At 34.5% G+C, this 21,113-nt stretch overlaps 1 protein-coding gene across 11 annotated transcripts in view; it reads right to left on the bottom strand.

The window, feature by feature from the left end:
- Positions 1–848: 848 nt before the first annotated feature.
- The window catches only part of LOC145249487 (phospholipid-transporting ATPase ID-like), a 516,252-nt gene continuing 495,987 nt past the window's right edge, over positions 849–21,113 (bottom strand). For all 11 annotated transcript variants that reach the window (XM_080111088.1, XM_080111082.1, XM_080111081.1 and 8 more), the window contains 4 exons: positions 18,870–19,093; positions 11,526–11,609; positions 8,413–8,658; positions 849–1,494 (listed from right to left, as the gene is read on the bottom strand). In XM_080111088.1, the coding sequence (XP_079967214.1) occupies positions 946–1,494; positions 8,413–8,658; positions 11,526–11,609; positions 18,870–19,093 (1,103 nt within the window). In that variant the 3' untranslated portion in view covers positions 849–945. The remainder of the gene's footprint in view (positions 1,495–8,412; positions 8,659–11,525; positions 11,610–18,869; positions 19,094–21,113) is intronic.

The raw sequence follows: 21,113 nt of genomic DNA, 5'->3' as shown, positions 1-21,113 counted from the left end.
ACTACAGTTGCAATGAAGATTTCTGTGGTCTGTTAGTTACGAACAAAATGTCATTTCTGTTCTGGCTACTCAAACAGCGCAGAGTCTGTCAGATCTGCGTTATGAAAGCCGACTAAAATGCTTAACCGTTTTGCCTTTGAGCACTGACCACTATGCTGCAATCTCATTTTAACCTATGATCTCATTAACGGGCATTATGATATACTTCAAGATGTATTCACTTCTGCACCATAAAGGAGTCTATGAGTGCACTACAAGAAAGTGTTTCACCCCACCACCAATTTTGATTGAACCAAAGGAGAGCCACTTTTTCAATTAGGATCCCTGAACCTTGGAATAAACTTCCAAGTGAAGTAATAAATGCACCAACAACACAACAATTCAAGTGAATTTGGACAAGTGTCTTCTTCTGTATAAATTTCTACCAACTTTTCCCTACATAACAATTGAAACAGGATTGTTTTATTTATTTTTTTTTTGCTAAATAAACTGAATTGGAAAAAAAAAGAGTTGAATTATTAGCTATTTTAAAATAATCGATTCCTAATTTTTAGATAAATATTGAAAGACATAAACTATGGAATTTGGGTAAGAGGACAGCTCAACAATGGCAATTGTATCACGATTGTTTTAAATTGAATTGAAGATTTAATAAGTGATTTAGGTAAAGTGCACAAAGGAACGTTCTGTAGAAAAGTAGAAAAAAATATATAAATATAAAAAGACATCCAATCCTTCCTTCCTTCGTTGCATTTAATATCCACCTACTATTGTTTGATGTGGGATCAAATCCCACTGAAAGTAGAGACATTTTTTTGTAATTTAATTTAGCTTCCAAATAAGCTATATTAATTTTCAAAATTTTATAAACATTCTTTATTTCTTTTGAATTTTTTTTTAAAGAAAAAATAAAAAAGATTAAAAAACAGAAAAGAAAAACAGAAATCAAAGTTTATCAGCATCAAAAATATCTGAATTGGATTTTATCGGTTCTCCTGTTGTGCTAGACACTCTCGTGATTCCTTTCAGCTGAATCGGGGATTTATCGTGTAAAGTTGACTCCGCCCGTACTCTACTGCGCATATTAAGTCCGCTGGTGATGAGCTGACCAAAGCCTTCCTGGTGAGCAAACGCATATCCTGATCGCATAGAACGTTGGCTTCGTCGAATCGTGGATTGGCGGCCGATATTGAAATCCCGAGAACGAGATTTTGTCTTGGTCATGCGTTGCTTCATGCGGACACGATCTGAAAGTGTTGGTTGGGTATCATGTGTGTAGAAACGGTAAGCAAGAATGGGAACTAAAAGAATGGCACAGGTGAGAAGCAAACTGAACCAAAACTGGGCGGTCGAGAAGACGGCTGTGGCTACGCCCACATACTTGTATTGAAAAACAACAGAATAGAAGGCGAGAGTGAAACAGAAGAAAAAAATTACGCTGCCCCAAATGACAAAATGGTTGAAACCAGTCCAGTAAGAGGTGTCGAGGGCACACTGTAAAAGAAAAACAAGAAAACAGGAATTATATAGTAGATGAGAAAAATAAAAACAAAATTCCATTATGTTCCTATTTACAACGCCTCCCCACGGGACAGAGTTAGACACCAGGGTCGTTTTTTAATGTGGAGAAAAGAACGAAAATAAAAATTGTCTCAGTTGTGAAGGATTTCTCCTCCACTGACACAGAACAAGAAATTGAAGTGTAGATCTGAAGAACAGATACTACACTTTGATCTTGACCCGAAGGCCAAAATTCCATTATGTTGCTAACAAGCGAGGCTTACCTGGAATAATTAATATCAATTTACGTTAATTTGTTTTGTCTGCACATTTTTAGTTATATACTAGCAGGCCTCCCGGTATTGCCTTGTCATAAGATACGCTTAAATATGATATTTTAATTCATGCAGGTTATGTATTTATTATTATTAGGGCTAGGACAACAGCATATTCTTTTCATTGTTTTGACTCTCGAGTGTGTATCCGTTGATATCTTTTATGCTTTTTATATAGCGTGATGGGGTTCTTGATTGATAAACTGTGTTGGATATATACTCGAGAGTCAAAACAATGAAAATGCTGTTGCCATAGCCCTAATTATTATAGAGACAATTCTCTATTGATTATTATATTAAACCTAATATATAATAATGAAATCAAGACTATATATGTATACACATAGACATAACAGAAAAGAATAGACACGAAAATAAATATTTTTCCTAAAATTAATATATGCTTATCTATAACTAGCAGTTCAGCCTAGCTTTGCTCGGGCCCTATGTACTGCTCATAACTTTATGTGTATATGTATCTATATGTTAAAAAGTTTGACCCATGTCCAGGTAACCTACATCTAAAATTTCAAGTCTTTAGACCCAAAATTGGCGGAGGAGTTTGGTAGAGTTTGCAAAGGTCAACTCTTTCAACTTTGACTTCTTGGCAGCCAAATTCTCGCCCAAACACTGATTAAAAAGCTTGCTGTATGTCTGAATACCCTTATTGTAAAATTTCAAATGTTTAGCCCCAAAATTGGCTGAATAGTTTGCTAGAAACCGCAAAGATCAAATCTTTTTAACTTTGACCCCTTGGCAGTCAAATTTTTGGCCAAAAACCAATTAAAAAGATTTTCCCAAATCTCAATACCCCTTATGTCAAATCTCGAGTCTGCAGACTGAAAATTGACAGAGTAGTTTGGTAGGGAAATGTATATAGACAGACAATTTCACTTTTATAGATATATAGATTACAGATAAAAATAGTGCTGAAATAACTTAGAATATCTCATTAAAATTGCATCTAATGTTTTAATTCATGTAGATTATGCATTTATTATTATTATAGAGACAATTCTCTATTGATTATTATATTAAACCTAATGTATAGTAGTGAGATCAAAACTAAAAATAATATATATACACACAGACATGACAAAAAAGAATAGACACTAAGATAAATATTTTTCCTAAGATGAATATATGCTTATTTATATTTACAGATAAAAATAGTGTTGAAATCACTTAGAATATCTTATTAAAATTGCATCTATTAATAACAACATTGAAGCATGCCACAAACCAAAGGAGCATCAGACCTATCAGAATTTCTGTGAGGATGAATCCTGGCTCAACAGGAAGGTGGTCTTAGTCAACGCAAAATAGCAGGAAATCTTTCAATACTCCTTTCTACTGTTAATAGCGTGATCGTAGAATTCACAAGAAAGGGCAAAGAATGAACAAAACCTAATCTAGGTTGCCCCGGGTCGTCTGAGAGAACCTTGCATCTTGTGAAAGAAATGTTGAAGAGATTTCAACACAAGATGGTGTTAATTCCAGAACAGCTGTCAGGTATTTTCACAAGCTGGGCTACTATGATAGAGCTGCCAGAAGGAAACCTCTTCTTTGTCGTGCTAATATCAAGCACAGAAAAGATTGGGCTCGTAAGATAGTGAAGAAACCTATGACTTTTAGATCAATGTCATTTTCTCTGATGAATAATGATTTGCATTATTTCCTGACAGCAGAAGGCTATGGGTATGGATACTCCCTCGGCAAGAATTTGACTTTAAAAGGCTGCAGCCAACGCTGAAACATGAGGGTCTCTCGGTTATCGTATAGGGTGCAATTTAGAGTGATAGTCGTTCAGACCTGGTGGAGAGCAAAGGAAACATCAATTCTGCTAAATATGTTTCAATATTACATGAAGGTCTCCTACCAATATTCTCAAGTGATAAAATGAACCAAGTTAACTCCTTATTTATGGGAGACGGAGCTCCTTGTCACTCTGCTAGGGTGACACAACATTGGTCGAGTCAAAATGGGATTAATAAACTTCTATGGCAAAGTCAGTCCCCAGATATGAACCCAATTGAAAACCTTTGGGGCATATTAAACCAGAACCTTCGCAAAAAGAAAAGGAAGCCACATTTTAACCCTGAACTTTTAGCATTATTGCGTCACACATGGCAAGAAATTCCTCAAGATGATATTCGTCAACTTATCAATGCCATGTTTAGCATTATAAACAGCAAAGGGAACGTAAACCAAGTATTATTAAATTTGTGACTATTTATTTTTGATTTTGTACTATAAATTATGTTCATTGAAAAACTGTTTCTATGGGTGTCTATTCTTTTGTCATGTCTGTATATATGACTTGGGTACCATCAGCTAAAATCAAAACCAAAACATACAACTATCCATCCTCATTCCTTAGCCTCTGCGGTATGCTCATACGCATATATATATATATATATATATATATATATATAGTAATTTATAAAATATATATGGTGATTAAGCTACACTGAATATTCTGCGTTTAATCCACTCTAGGATTACTCAGGCTTATGCGCATAAGCCTGAGGAATCCTAGAATGGATGAAACGCCGAATATTCAGTGTAGCTTAATCGCTATATATATTTTATAAATTACTAACTAGCTCTACCTACGTATTGAGCACTTTTGAAGTAAATACTTAAAGTTTACGCATAAATCTAAACTTTCGTATATTCATTTTATGTGAGTAAATGAAGTAGTTATATATATATATATATATATATGTATGTATATATATATATATATATAAATTCGCCTGTCATCCCTTTTTTAAAAGATGGAATCGCCCGATTGTGAAAGATAAGACGCAAGAAAGCAAGCAAGGTCCACAGAGTTTTATAATTATATAGATAGAAAAAAATTAGTTTTTAGTACATTTTATTTCAATAGTTGGTCGTTTTGTTTTACGGCATATCAACCCTTTCCAAGTTATTTAATGCAGAATCTGGTCATTCTGGTAAAATATTTTATGCTTCAAGATCTTTATATCTTCAAATATTTATTCATAGTGTTTAATCTGGTTATTTTGTGGAAAAAAAATTAGTGTTTTTGTTTTGGGCTTTGAGGAACATGATTGAGTTTTTCAAAGGAAAAGGGAAAGGGAAAAAAATGAATAACATATTAATGTTTAGTGCATTTTAGGCCAGGAATCCAGTATCTTCAGAAAGCCTGATCTGGCAGCACCAGATTTTTTTTCAATAAATATTCAAATGATAGAAAATTTTAATAAATAATAGTATGTAAGTCACATATCGACGAGAAACATATACATCCATAGAAACATGTAAAGTGGTCACAAAAGATTTTTAAAAATTAAGGGAGACAACACCTTTAAATTAAAATCGGATTTATCTCCCTTAGATTTCTTTTTCTCAAAATATGTTAACTCCAAACAAGGAATATTGCCACTGAAGCGTTCAAGGGACTGCTGTGAAGAGGTTCAGATTTATGGGGGGTGAGTGCAACCTGGGTGGGCCGTTGGGCAACAAGAGGTTGATTCACATTACATACAAATTTCTGCATACTGGTATGGATAGGGAAGCAGGAAGAGAATTCCAAAAGCAAGCAGTCCAAGGAAAGAAGGAGAAGATCTTTTAGCATCTATGATGAGGAAAATGGACGACGTTGACATGGTGAACAGTCTTTTTAGATTTTGCCAAGGCATTTCACTTTGCCAACCACAGTCTGTTTGTGCAAAAACTCTTTGTGTATGGTCTAGACAAATCGGTCATCCACTGGATTTGAGCATTTCTGACAGGCCGTACTTACAGAGTCCAAGTGAACGGCAGTCTGTCTCCAGAGATGGACGCTAGCAATGGTGTTCCACAAGGTTCGGTGCTTGGACCACTCCTTTTCTTCCTATTCATCAATGACATGCCAGATGCCATTGGTGGTGATGTGCTGCTGTTTATTGAGGACATCAAGCTGATGGCCTGCTGCAAACAGATAGGTTTTCTTCAGTCGGCTCTTCAGCATGTGTGAAGGTGTTCAACCACATGTGAGCTCGACCTTAACGTTGTCACATTGCAGTGGGAAATCCATTAGAGTCATCACTTACTTTCGGCACTGCGGAAAACTCTCTGGCAGATGTTTAGGAGACTAGAGAGCTTGGGATCCTGGTTAATTCCACCTTCAAGCCTCCAAGTCACTGCATTCATACAAACAATAAGGCAAGGAGTATCCTTTTTCTTATCAAGTGAGGTTTTTGTGACCTTCCTTATGAGACCTGTCTGCAGTGGCTGAACCTTTTTTCGCTGGAGAGCCGAAGACTGAGGGGTAATCTAATTTTGGTTGAACCAATGAAAAGCTGCATTTTCCATCTATATATTGATTCCCTGACTGCCGCTTGAGGTTGTAACCTGGAATCTTTCTTTTTGTGTGTATCAATATTCATATGAAAAACCCTTTTTTCTATTTATTTAAAAAGAAAATAAAGAAAATACAACTTTCTTATATATTGCATTCATCTGCAAAAGATCTAGTTAATTTGCATATTCTTTTAAACATTCATTTAAATTAATTCCCCATTAGTTTTTTTTTTTGTTTTCTTATGGGATGATCATCTTTAGTTAACTATTACGTGTAATTATATTCATGCAGATATTCTACATGATTTATACTTGCGTAATATTTGCGTAAAAAGCTTATAGTAAACACAGACCTCTTTCTATATATATTAATGGATGTGTATATATATTTGCTTAAAAAAATTTGCCTACCAAACTCCTGTCAGTTTTTGGTCTACAGACATGAAACTTAATATATAGGGTATTCGAACCCATGCAAAACTTTATATTTGGGTTTTAGCTGGAGAAAATTGGTGTAAATGTGTAAAAATTAAAGAAATGGAAATTGCTAAGTGAAAGTCGAATGACGGCATTACGAATGTGCATATGTAACGTAATAGCTATTGGTTCATGTTTTAATTTTTAGCCTTGCAGCAAATATGTCTTCATAGCTCAAGCATTAACGTCAAAGGAAAAATTAAATCGTAAGCTAAATCTTTTGGTTTCGAGTCTCAGTAGTGGTGCAAGAGTCATTTAAATTTGAAATCATTATTATATATTGGGTCTAATACAAAATCTGCATTAATCAAAATATCATATTTAAGCGTATTTTATGACCAGACAATGCCGGACAGCCTGCTAGTTAATATAAAGAGAGGAAGGAAAACTATTCAACATTTATTAATTTTGTTATTAACTCATATTTTATTCTTAAAAATAAACATCATAACTACACGTGCTCAAGGTAACCATCTTTCATAGCTGGAATAAATAGTTTTGGAAAGGACAAAAGTTACTAGCAATTTTTTAGTGAAAAAAACATAACACCAAGATAAAGAAATTGCTAGTCAGAATCAACTATCGATTTAGAGTTATTATATATTAGACGCTTATAATGAGTGTAGAGTGCTCAGAAGGTACACTTCAACAGATCAAAAGTGCATGTGTGTGTGTCTGTGTGTGTGTGTGTGTGTATAGATGAAGGCCATCAGATGTAGTTTTGGTGAATTTCAGGTAAATTTTAGGGTTATAAACGACATAGAAGTCATATATTGGGGAAGGTGCTATTGTACTTGCAAAAATTAGGAGTGAATAACAGTAAGTTCAAGGAACTGCTATCATTTCTAAACAGCAAAGCATTGAGAGAAGAGTCTATGAGAATTGAGTACAGGCATTGCATAGAGAGAAATTAAGAGTGCGTAACATGAGTCTTAAAGACAGGCTTAGATCTGATGACCTCTGAGGAAGATTAAATTTGGACAGTATAGGGAGATGAATGCTGAAGAGTAGACTAATTATGATGTACAGGTGAAAATGCTCGTGGGTATTGCTAGAAAAATAAAACAAAAAAGGAAAAAGAAAAAGGGAAAAAGAAAAAAGGAAAAAAGAAAGGAAAAAGAAAAAAGGAAAAAAGAAAAAAGGAAAAAGGAAAAAGGAAAAAGAAAAAAGGAAAAAAAAAGAAAAGAAAAAAGAAAAGGAAAAGGAAAAAGAAAAAAGAAAAAGGAAAAAGAAAAAAGAAAAAGAAATAGAAAAAGGAAAAGAAAAAAGAAAAAGAAAAAGTAAAAGAAAAAAAGAAAAAGTAAAAGAAAAAAAAAGGAAAAAGAAAAAAAGGAAAAAGAAAAAAGGAAAAAGAAAAAAAGGAAAAAGAAAAAAAGGAAAAAGGAAAAAAAGAAAAAGGAAAAAAGGAAAAGGAAAAAAGAAAAGGAAAAAAGAAAAAGGAAAAAAAAGGAAAAAAAAGGAAAAAAAAAGGAAAAAAGAAAATAGAAAAAGAAAAAAGAAAAAGAAAAAAGAAAAAAGAAAAGGAAAAAAGAAAAGGAAAAAAGAAAAGGAAAAAAGAAAAGGAAAAAGAAAAAAGAAAAGGAAAAAGAAAAAGAAAAAAAGAAAAAGAAAAAAGAAAAAAGAAAAAAGAAAAAGAAAAAAGAAAAAGAAAAAAGGAAAAAGGAAAAAAGGAAAAGAGAAAAAAGGAATACAGAAAAAAGGAAAAACAGGAAAAAGGAGAAAGGAAAAAGAAAATTAAAAAGAAAAAGAAAAGAAAGAACATAGAAAAATGAAAAAAATAGAAACTGACCCTGAGATTAACAGCAACGACCAGTGTTGAGGCAACAGCAACACCGAGTGTTTGATGATCACTAGAATCCAGGCCATCTTGATTAACGCTATCTTTAAAGGCTCCATATGGTATGAAAAATAAAATCAGAGATGAGACAATCCCTTCAGCTACACTCCACAAAAAGAGCTTTTTGTTGAACAGAAGATTGTTGTGTCCCGGTGTATAAAGCTTCGGATATCGAACAGAATAATATTCATCAACATCCTGGTGGTAAAAAAAAAAAAAACACACACACACGGAGAAAAAGATTTCATTACTATGTTAATAAAATTAAAGTAATTAACATAGTCAAAGGAAACCCAAAGGTTCCCTTTTTGTAACGTTGTACACCCTTTTTTTAACGGCATCATTACATTTTAACGGACCCAACACATTGTAGATTCCATCGCAAGGAAATATAAAAAAAACGAATTTTAAAACAAAATCGAAAACCTTTATATCTGATATTTCCAGCAACACATTTTTTCTCAAGATTTAAACAGTTCATTTTTCCTTCTCTGGCACCGTGTTACATTTCATTACTTACATGACTCAAACATGTGCTTCACTCGTTACCTCTCGAATACCTTTCTCCGAACACCTGCTTTTCCAAAATCTCTGTTGTGACATCACTTTGCACAGCCAGCTTTGTCATTTGCATATCGTTATGTGGCTGCTGATGCATTTTCAATAGTTACTCAACCAAAATACAGACGAGGGCGCCACTTCTTTCCTATTATTATTCCAAACAGTTATAACGATATAACAATGTTATCACAAACCTTTTATTTTAGTGCACACAACTCTATTGTGATATGCTGTTACACACAGAGAAAAAGTTATTAGCATAGAATAATCAGTTGATATTACACCCACAGTTGGAAGATGACAGCACGCATTATTCCTCCTCAATTGATAGTTTAAAATGGATGATAGAAAAATTATAAATAACCCTTTCAGCATAGGTATACCAAATTCACATTCCCCACTAATTGAACCTATACTAGTATTGATTGAGATTGTCAGACTGACTTCCTCATCTTGGTTGTAATTGTCACAACGTTTCGGCCGTTTTGCCCTCCGGCCTTCATCAGGTGTTTTGTGACATATTGCCGAGTGGTCCTAGACGTTGTATCAAAGTTTACAGTTACCCAAAGGTGCTGAGTTCAATCCTGAATGAAGGCAGTAAAAAGTAACATTCAAAACAGAGAATCAGCAACTATGTCCCAAAGCCTAGCTGGAGTCCGAAGACAGTACCCCCGTAATAATAATAAATGGTTGGGTTCGAGACTCCTAACAAACGGTTCCCCAGTTCGATACAAAACACCTGATGAAGGCCGGAGGGCAAAAACGGCCGAAACGTTGTGACGATTACAACCAAGATGACGAAGTCAGTCCGACAATCTCAATCAATGAAAACACCTCATCTCAAAAATACAGACAATTACTATACTAGTATGTTTAAGATTTCGAGCAGCCATCACACATACATACGAATATTATTCCCACCCCCACCCCAATCCTTTCCCATATCTCAACACAGACTCAAATTCACTATTGGATCTTATTTACATTATTTACCCTTTGATATATTCATTTTTTCATGGGGATAGGTTTTTAATTTTTTGCCATGGAAATTTTTCCATTTTTAGTAAGAACATCAGCATATCTTCTTTTTTTCTACTTCCACTAGGATTTCCCCATTTTGTAAATTTTTAACTGCTTTGGGTGTTATTTCTGTACAAATTACGCTTTGTATTAAACATGGAGATAGTTTTGTCAATGGAATGTTGTCTACTGCTTCCAGAATAATTAATCTCGGGAAATTTTCCCTATTTTCAGTGTCTGAGTCAGACTCTGTGTGAGGTCTCTTGGTTGATCTTGTTGCCATGAATGTTATTTTTTTTTTTTAAATTTCATCATCCCTGCTCTCCACCCATCGTGGAGTCCAATTTAATGGGAAATACAAGCGGGCAAACCCATTCGCCCTCGTAGGACAGAGATACAGGGGCGGGATACCTGTATTTGAAGGGGTACATGAGTACTTGTTCTTTCATCTTGTTTCACTACCCAAGAAAATAGTAAGAACAGTTGGGGGAGCACAACAATGTCATATACCCTTTTTTTCAAACCGATCGGCCCTAGATCCGCCGCCTTCTAATTCAGTAGTTAGAATATTTCTTTTTGTGATACTTGTGTGTTTATGTAGATGTTGATTTTGTCTTCTAAATTAGGGCGTGACATGACCAGCCGATTGATTGGGTCAGGCCTCTCCGACTGCCTGTCTAACCCCGGTAAGGACCAAAGTGGTGTATTGCAAAACCATGTCCTTTTTGTACAGTCAATTTTGAGAGTGATAGTTTTAACAGTCAATTTTGAGTGATAGTTTTAACAGTCAACTTTGAGTGATAGTTTTAACAGTCAATTTTGAGTGATAGTTTTAACAGTCAATTTTGAGAGTCATATTTTTAACAGTCAATTTTGAGAGTCATATTTTTAACAGTCAATTTTGAGAGTCATAGTTTTAACAGTCAATTTTGAGAGTCATAGTTTTAACAGTCAATTTTGAGAGTCATAGTTTTAATAGTCAATTTTGAGAGTCATAGTTTTAACAGTCAATTTTGAGAGTCATAGTTTTAACAGTCAATTTTGAGAGTCATAGTTTTAACAGTCAATTTTGAGAGTCATAGTTTTAACAGTCAATTTTAAGAGTCATAGTTTTAAGTCAATTTTAAGAGTCATAGTTTTAAGTCAATTTTAAGAGTCATAGTTTTAAGTCAGTTTTAACAGTCAATTTTGAGAGTCATATTTTTAACAGTCAATTTTGAGAGTCATATTTTTAACAGTCAATTTTGAGAGTCATATTTTTAACAGTCAATTTTGAGAGTCATATTTTTAACAGTCAATTTTAAGTTTATGGATTTTTTTTATTAATTTGGATTTCGACAAACTGTGCATAAGAGGAACTCCTGCTATTAATAGTTAGAAAGTTGAATTACACAAGTGAAAACGACGCATCTGACTATCAAATTATTTTGCCAAGGTTTGGGTTTTCTATTTAAAGAAATGAAAGATGACGAGTCAGATCTTACCTGATCAAATATGGCCATAGCCAATACCGGCAAAGACGTATAGAATACATTGTACAAGGAAATGAAGAAAGGATCATACAACGTCTGAAAAGTAAATAAAAGTAGTTTGTTCAGTTTATTTTTTTAGCTAGGAAAAAAAAATGAAGTGTTTCTTTATAATCACCCAGTCATGAAAAAAGTGTTTTGTTTTTTATTTATTTATTTTAAAAATCCAATTTTGGGCAATATACACCCGTTTTTTTTTTTTTTTTTTTTTTTTTTTTTTACATTATTATATAATAAAGAAGGTAGTTTGCTTGAATCATTGTTGATAAATAGATATGGAAGAGCATAAGAAGGCTATAGCAATTCAAGAAACCTCTATTGTATTGATGTAACACATGAAGAAAAATGGACTAACAAAAAAAAAGGTCTTACTTGTTTTATTTTATTTAACTTTGTATATCCATTTAGTTTTCAAGATAATCACAATAAACATCAGTAAATATGAAATTACTGTTTGATATAACCGGGATGGTGGAGGTCTTAGTATTTCGAGATAACATCTCTTTTTCTGCCTTACGATATTTCAACGTTTTTCCTTTTTTAGGGACATTCTTTGATCCCTTTTCTTTTGAAAAAGAAGATCTCCCCCATCCCAGTTACATCAAACAGTAACTTCATATTTACTGATTTGCATTGTGATTATCTTGAAAACTAAATGAATATACGAAGTTAAATAAAATAAAACAAATAAAATAAGACCTTTTTTTGTTTGTCCATTTTTTTTTTCATACGTCATGCCAATACAACAGACTGTCCCCTTGTCATACTCCTTCAGATTTATTTTAGTTTTTTCATTTTTTTTTATTTCAAATAATTCAACATCGGGCATTATAAACCAATTATTATTATTATTTTATTTCAAATAATTTAATATACACATGTTTGTTTATTTTAATAATCAACATTCGTCATGATAAACATCCTTGGTAACAAAAAAAAAAAAAAATCACAATATCTTATGTTGAATTAATTATAAACATTTTTATCAATAAAAAAAATATTTATTTTAGTAAAAGGGAGGGAACTGTGTGATTTAGTTTGGTTGTTTTATACTAAAGTAATGATAATGATAAATATATAACATTAAAGAGAATAAAATAGAAAAAAGATATTTAAAAAGAAAAATTGATAAAAATCTATTAAAACAATATGTATGGATGTAATAATGAAGGGGTTAAAAAAAATTTTCTTTAATAAAGCAAACCTATCAAGATAGTAAAAGCTCTACCCGATTAAGATGAGCAATTCATAAATTAAAAAGAGGAGGAATAAAAGTTACGTAGAAACTTATTGACCTGATGATTTAATAAAATTCAATGTCACTTTTACTCCTAATCTTTTTTACTAAACTGATTCTCCCACTAGCTTGCCTGGTGAGGAGGGTGGCTAGTCTCCCAGAAGGATCAAAAACAAGATCTTACAAAGGGCAGATGAACCCTCCTAGGGTCAACGGCCAACTAGTTCTACATGCTCTTATATGCACGTGTATATGTGTGTGTGTGTGTATATATATATATATATAACTACTTCATTTATTCGCATAAATTTAATATACGAAAGTATAGATTTATGCGTAAACTTTAAGTATTTACTTCAAAAGTGCTCAATACGTAGGTAGAGCTAGTTGCTCAATACGTAGGTAGAGCTAGTTAGTAATTTATAATCTTAAGCTTAATCGCCATATATAGTTTATAAATTACTATATATATATATATATATATATATATATATATAGCGTGGAGTTTGAAATCCCAGGTTGGTGTCTGGCACGCAATATCTCACTTCATGGGCAGGTAGTGGCTCTTAAGTCTGGTTGACAGTCTACCTAAGTGATGGAAAACTCTATTACAAACCCTGAGATGCAGCTGTTCATTAGTTCCGTGGCATATTTTTCACCAGCTGATGTTATCGGCTGTTTCCAAAAGTGTGAATGGTCCTACACAAGCCATTACCACTTAAATCATTTTGTGGGTAGCCATGAGTTTGCTCACTCTGCTTTCTTACAACATCCAAAAAGGTAAGCAAAAAGTTCCATCAGGCGTAGTCCACTGGCGATGGGGTACTGGTGGTGGAGGCAGGTGGAGGATACCACTGGATGCCTTTAGTCGGTACTCTGCACAGTTGGCAGCGTAGTAGGTGATGGCCGTTCTTGTGTAAAAATTTGTGAACAATTGTCCTCTACTATGTGGCAAAGCAGATCTTTTCTAGATGTAGCACTGCTTTCCCTAGATAGTGAGGGGGCAATAAAAGGAGCCCTAAAAAAGCTTGTTCACACAAAAGCTTGTCATCTTTCTGCCATTTACTGGCTATCCAATTGTGCAGTCGAAACAGAAACTCAATTTGAAATACAAAGCATGCGTTCAATTTTGAAACGTGGAATGTAAGAACATTGCTTGATAGTGATGATTCTTTCGAGAGGAAGACGGCGCTCGTTGCAAAAGTACTGAAACAATACAACATTGACATTGCTGCCTTGTCTGAGACATCTTTTGGGATCAGGTGAATTGAAAGAAATTGGCAAAGGTTACACATTCTTTTGATCAGGTCGGAAAGAGGGGGAGAGGCATAGTTCTGGTGTTGGCTTTGCAATAAAATCAAATATTGCTGACTCTCTGTAGGCTCTTCCTCAGGGCGGTGATGATCGTTTAATGACTCTTAGAATGGGACTCACAGCTGGAACGGGACTGACACTGGTAAGTTGCTATGCACCAACTCTAAATGCAGAAGAGGTAGAAGCCACAAACTTCTAAGAAAAGCTTGGTGACATAGTAAGAAACGTAAGCTTTCATGACAAGATCTTACTGATGGGAGATTTCAATGCCCGGGTAGACTCGGACAGGGAGATATGGGGAAATGTGATTGGGGCTCATGGTATGGGGAAAATAAATGGCAATGGAATTTGCTTGTTGTCATTTTGTAGTGAACATGGGCTCTTCATTACAAATACTATGTTTCAGCAGCCAAATCATTGTAAAAGCACATGGATGCATCTTATTGACTTTGTTATAACCCGGAAAAGAAACAGGAGAGATATTCTTTTGAGTCGTTCATTTCATGACTCATGTTGGCTGTCGGATCACGCCCTGATTCGATGCAAGACATCACTGAAACTACGACCTAAGGGCAGAAGGCATACAATTAAGATGCCAAAGCCATTGAATATGAAAGAACTGAACACTGAAAAGAAAAAAGAATTATCTTCTAAGTTAGATGCGAAGTTAAACGAAATTGTGATAAACAATGATATTGAAGAGTCCTGGAAGAAATTACGGGATGCCATCTATGAATGTTCAAGCGAAGTACTAGGAGTTTCCAAGAGGAAGCATCAGGATTGGTTCGACGAAAATGACATTGAAATTCAAGGTATTTTAGACCGGATGCACCCTTCACACAGGGCCTGGATATCAGACAAGAATTCTGCAGCGAAGAGGTCGGCTTATCTCAGTGTCAGGAGGGATGTTCGCCACTGATTGAGGAAAATGAAAGAAGATTGGTGGTCTGCAAAAGCCTCTGAGCTCCAGGCTGCTTCTGATAGGAAAAATGCAAGTGTATTTTATGAGGGTATGAAAGAAGTTTTTGGACCACAACAATGTGGTACTTCACCCGTTATGGGGGCAGATGGTACAACCTTGACGACTGATATGAATGTCATCCTTAAGCGCTGGAAGGACCATTTTGAAGGAGTGCTGAATTCTTCTTCTGATGTTGACGATGATGTTTTGAGTTCTTTGCCTGCAAGAATCCAAATACCAGAACTAGATATGATTCCTAATTTTTCTGAAGTTCTCGCAGCTGTAAAACAAATGCTACTGAGAAAGTGTGCAGGTGATGATGGTATACCAGCTGAAATATTCAAGTTTGGGGGAACACTCTTTTGAAAAAACTTTTGGAGTTATTCATCAGGATCTGGGAATGCGGTTCTGTACCTCAAGATTTCAGGAACTCGTCAATGATCCATCTCTTCAAGAATAAAGGAAAGCGCATTGATTGTGATAACTACCGTGGAATATCACTGCTCTCTCTGGCTGGAAAAGTACTAGTCAGGGTCATTTTGAACAGGATAATCATTCATCTAGTAGACAAAATTTATCCTGAGACGCCGTGTGGTTTTAGATCTGGAAGGGGAACCATCAATATGATCTACTGTTTACGCCAAGTTGTAGAGAAGGCACGCGAGAAAAATCAGGATCTGTTTGTCGTTTTTATTGACCTAACGAAGGCGTTTGACTGTCAACAGAGCCGCACTTTGGAAGGTTTTGAATAAAGTTGTAATCCCTGAAAAAATGTTAAATGTAATAATATCCTTTCACGAGAATATGGAGACACGTGTAAGAGCAGACGGAAAGTTCTGAGTCATTCAAGGTAAAAACCGGTACGAAACAGGGTTGTGTTATGGCACCTGTGCTCTTTGCCAACTTTCTTTTAAATCATGCTCGAGCATGCTTTTAAAGATTACATGCAAGGTGTCCATTTTGAGTTTAGAACTACCGGGGGTCTTTTTAATCATCAAAGATTCAAAGCTAAAACACTAACAAGAAGCAAAATGGTTTGTGATTTTCTTTTTGTAGACGATGCTGCACTCGTGGCCACTTCATTTGAAGAAGCACAAGAATTAGTTGACAAGTTTTCCAATGCCGCAAAAGCATTTGGTTTGACGATTAGTATTAAAAAGACAGAAGTTATCTACCAACCAAAGCCCATCCCGTTGCAGCAAGGTGGTGTTAATATTCCGAGACCAGAATATGTGGAACAGCCTCAAAAAATCTTAGTGAATAGACAGCCTCTAAAGTATGTTAAATCCTTTGCATATCTCAGAAGTAAGATGAATTCGTCAGCTTCACTTGATGATGAGATATTGAGCAGAATTTCAAAGGTGACTGATGCCTTTGGCAAACTGCGGTCAAGAGTATGGAATGAAAGAGGTTTGACTCTAAAGACCAAAATCTCAGTTTATCATGCAGTGATTGTTTCGATACTCCTGTATGGATCGGAAGCCTGGACCCCATACTGTAGGCAGATTGAGCAACTGGATACATTCCATAAGCGTTGCCTTCTCAGTATATGTGGATTAACATGGAAAGACAAGGCCCCTAACTCGGGATTGTTTGCTAGGTGCGACATTTTAAGTATTGAGGTCTTCCTGATGAAGTCTCAGCTTCGGTGGGCTGGTCACCTTGTTCGCATGTATGAAAACTGTCTTTCTAAGCAACTAGCATACTGTCAACTGAAAGAGAGTAATCGAAATGTGGGTCGTCCATTTCTGAGGTACAGGGATAAGCTGAAAGACAATCTTAAGCATGCAGGCCTGAACCCAAAAACCTTTGAAGAAGATGCTGTGGATAGAAAATTGTGGAGGGAAAAATGTTTTGCGGGCATTAACACATACATTGACACACGGCTATCGAATCAAACAAATCTTCGTGGAGCAGGAGCAGGAACAGCACCTTTCCAGCCTGTATCCTGTGAGTCATGCGGCTTGGTTTGTGGGAGCAGAGCTGATCTCGTGTCACACATGCGGCACAAGTATTGAAGGCAGAGTGAAACAGAGTGAATTTTTGGCCCTCATGCGTCGAACACGACGGGAAAGTCCATTATATATATATATATATATATATATATGTACTAGCAGCATTTCCCGATTGTAAAATACACTTAAATATGATATTTTGATTAATACAGATTTCGTATTTATTATTATATTATATGGGACCCAATATATATAATAATGATTTAAAAAGTTTTAAAAATAATGACTCATTCGCCACCACCGAGAATCGAAACCAAAACGTTTAGCTTATGATTTATTTATTCCTTTTCCATTAATGCCTGAGCTATGAAGACATTTGCTGCAAGGCTAAAAATTAAAACATGAACCAATAGCTACACATGCATATTTGTAATGCCCTCATTCGATGTTCACCTAGAAAATTCTATATTTTCTTTTAATTTTCACTTTTGCACAGATTTTCCTCAGCTAAAGCCCAAATATAAAGTTTCACATGGGTTCGAATAACCTATATACTAAGTTTCATGTCTGTAGACCATAATCTGACACAGAAGTTTAGTAGGAAAATTTTTTTAAACAAATATATATGCATACATAAATATATACATAGAAAGAGGTTTGTGTTTACTATAATATTTTTATGCAAATATTACGCAAGTATTAATCATGTAGAATATCTGCATAGAATATAATTACACGTAATAATTAACTAAAGATGATCATCACATAAGAAAACAAAAAAAAAACTAATGGGGAATTAATTAAAATGAATGTTTAAAAGAATATGCAAATTAGCTAGATCTTTTGCTAGCGAATGCAATTCCATGACTCATATATAACAAAGTTGTATTTTCTTTTTAAATAAATAGTAAAAAAGGATTTTTAATATGAATATCAATACACACAAAAAAAAAAACAAATTTATAGGAATGAATATATATATATTAGTGATGGGACGATTCCAATATTTTTCCCCTGATTCAGATACAATTACCAATTCTGTACTAAATTACCGATTCCAGTTCTTTATAAATCTCTAAATACTTCACTATAAAATTGTTATTTTGTCCCGATTACTGTAAAAGTGCATCTTAAATGTGCATATATTTTCTGAAACGTAAAAGCACGTGACGGAGGGGGGGTTATCTAGAGATTTTAGTTTTACTGGAAGTTTAAATCAATAAATATTTATTACTTTATTATTATTGCAAGAAATGGAAGATGTTTCATAAAAACAGAATCAAATAAAATAGATAATTTAAGGAATCAGTTTTGGCATCGGAAAATTGGCTCAAATTTTACATCATCCCAACACTTATATATATATATATATATATATATATATATATATATATAAAATTCAGGTGGTGTGATATAAGAATGTACACTGTTGTTTTAAAAGCTACTTAGCAAACCCTCATTTAATTCTAAGATTTAAAATTTTCCATTTTAATAATTTTTAGAAATTAAAACATAATAATGTGTAAAATTTAACTAATGCCATTATTCCTGAAATATTAGTTTATCCCATAATAATTAATTTTATAACAATTTAGTTTGATTCATAATTTAATGATGAAAATGATATTATTATGATTATATTTAATTTCTAAAATCCTATTAAAAACTAAAAAAATCCTATTAAAAGCAAAAACAAAAAAATCCTATTAAAAGCAAAAACAAAAAAAATCCTATTAAAAGCAAAAACAAAAAAATCTTATTAAAAGCAAATAAAAATCCTATTAAAAGGAAATAAATAAACAAAAAAATACTTTCAGAAAAAAAATACTTACTTGGGCAGAAAATCCACAGAAGAATGCATACCAAAAATGACAAAGTGTGAACGCAAAATTTTTGTAGAAAAAATACTTGAGGAACTTGCACATTCGCAAGTAGGACCATCTGCCATGGACGAGGAGCAAACGCTCTAAATATCGGAATTGAGACAAGGAAAAGTCACTAGCAAGAACGGCTTGCATGCCTTCTTGGCCACTGATCCCGACACCAATGTGAGCCACTGAAAAAACAAAAACAAAAAAGATGAAACATTATCAATGATTTTATATAACCAGCCGAATTATCAGATTTCAAATTTGGACGTTGTAACACAGTGGTTACATTTCATTTAACCAATAATGCATTAATATTACAGACACCGTTTTAACTAGTGTTAAATGTCATATTTAAAAAGAATTCAGTGAATATATGAACATGGCTTTGTATGTTTATTGCAATGGTCATGCCATCTAAATTGTTGCCCAATTCCATCACAAAAGGAATTCTCCCTCCAAAACAAAAACTACAAGTTCATAAATGAACTAGCGGGAGGGAGCGGCGCCTGGCTTTGTCTGGGCATAAAATATGCTTAAATATGATATTTTAATTTGTCCAGATTTCATATATATTATTATAGAGTCGTGATTTCAAAAGTAAAAAAAAAAAGTATCTGGTTGCCATCAGCTAGAATCGAAACCGGAACTGTAGCATTCAAAGCTGGTGATGGTACCAATGTAATGACGAGACACACATACAAACTAATTAAAAATTAAAAATAAACTAAGATGAATGTACAAAATGTATAACAATTTTTTTTTTTTTTTCAATTTTGGCCCATTTTTGACCCCTTAAAAACTATTTTAACGAAAGCTAAAGATCCATAAAAGAACAGTCCATAAAAAATCCAATCATTTGAGGCCTCTAGCATCGATTTGTGATTTTTAGTTTCGGAGAAGATAGAGTTTGAAAATATGGAGACAGGCATATAGCCATTTATATATTAGATGATAATCATCTTCCCAAGGGTAAATGGCAGATTTGCAAAATGAGTTTTTTTGCCTGACCAAACTAAAACACATAAATCCCATTGATACAGTCCTTTAGCCAAGAGCTCCCAAGGACCCAACCTACCTGGAAAGGCACACTGGTATAACTGCTCGGAAACCTTCAGGAAAATCAACTACCTCTCTTAAACGTCCAATTTCCACTCCTCCTTTTACTCCTCCTGAGGCCTGGCTATGACTGCCTCTCCTTCCTATCTCTTTGAATCGCTTCACCCCTTTCAATATCTTTGAATCGCTTCACCCCTTCCTATCTCTTTGAATCGCTTCACCCCTTCCGATATCTTTGAATCGCTTCACCCCTTCCGATATCTTTGAATCGCTTCACCCCTTCCGATATCTTTGAATCGCTTCACCCCTTCCGATATCTTTGAATCGCTTCACCCCTTCCGATATCTTTGAATCGCTTCACCCCTTCCGATATCTTTGAATCGCTTCACCCCTTCCGATATCTTTGAATCGCTTCACCCCTTCCGATATCTTTGAATCGCTTCACCCCTTCCGATATCTTTGAATCGCTTCACCCCTTCCGATATCTTTGAATCGCTTCACCCCTTCCGATATCTTTGAATCGCTTCACCCCTTCCGATCTCTTTGAATCGCTTCACCCCTTCCTATCTCTTTGAATCGCTTCACCCCTTCCTATATCTTTGAATTGCTTCACCCCTTCCGATATCTTTGAATCGCTTCACCCCTTCCTATCTCTTTGAATCGCTTCATCCCTGACTGATTCTGGGCCTCTATTACACTTCAACCACTCTCAGGTTGACCAGAAGAGAATATCCAGATCATCTCCATTTATAGGGATTTATCTGAAACCCATCTAGGAAGATTATTTTTCCCAAGCAGGTCGATCCCAGCTTGACTTTCCTATTAAATTGAAATATTTATGTTTTCAAACAAAGAAAAGCTCTCTTGGGTGGTCTGACTATGGCCAGAGAAACTTTCTTCCCTTGGCCAAGCATCTATCACTGCAACATCGGCCATTTATATGCACTAGCAAAACAAGCTTCACAATATATGTGAATATGTTACATAAGAAGGGCTGTCCCCTTCTCATGTAAGTAAGACAGACAGACTAGATAAGTGAAAATGATATTCGGAAAAGGCTAGAATCGAACCTTGTAGGCAAGTGATAAAAGATAATGCATAAATTGAAATCCTAGGAATGCACTCGATTGTCCATTCTTTTAGAAATAA

This window comes from Euprymna scolopes, chromosome 28 (genome assembly GCF_053919585.1).
Source record: "Euprymna scolopes isolate OS-2025 chromosome 28, ASM5391958v1, whole genome shotgun sequence".
NCBI lineage: Eukaryota > Metazoa > Mollusca > Cephalopoda > Sepiida > Sepiolidae > Euprymna > Euprymna scolopes.
The sequence above is the reverse complement of the archived record's forward strand: the minus strand, read 5'-3'. Positions and strand labels throughout refer to the sequence as shown.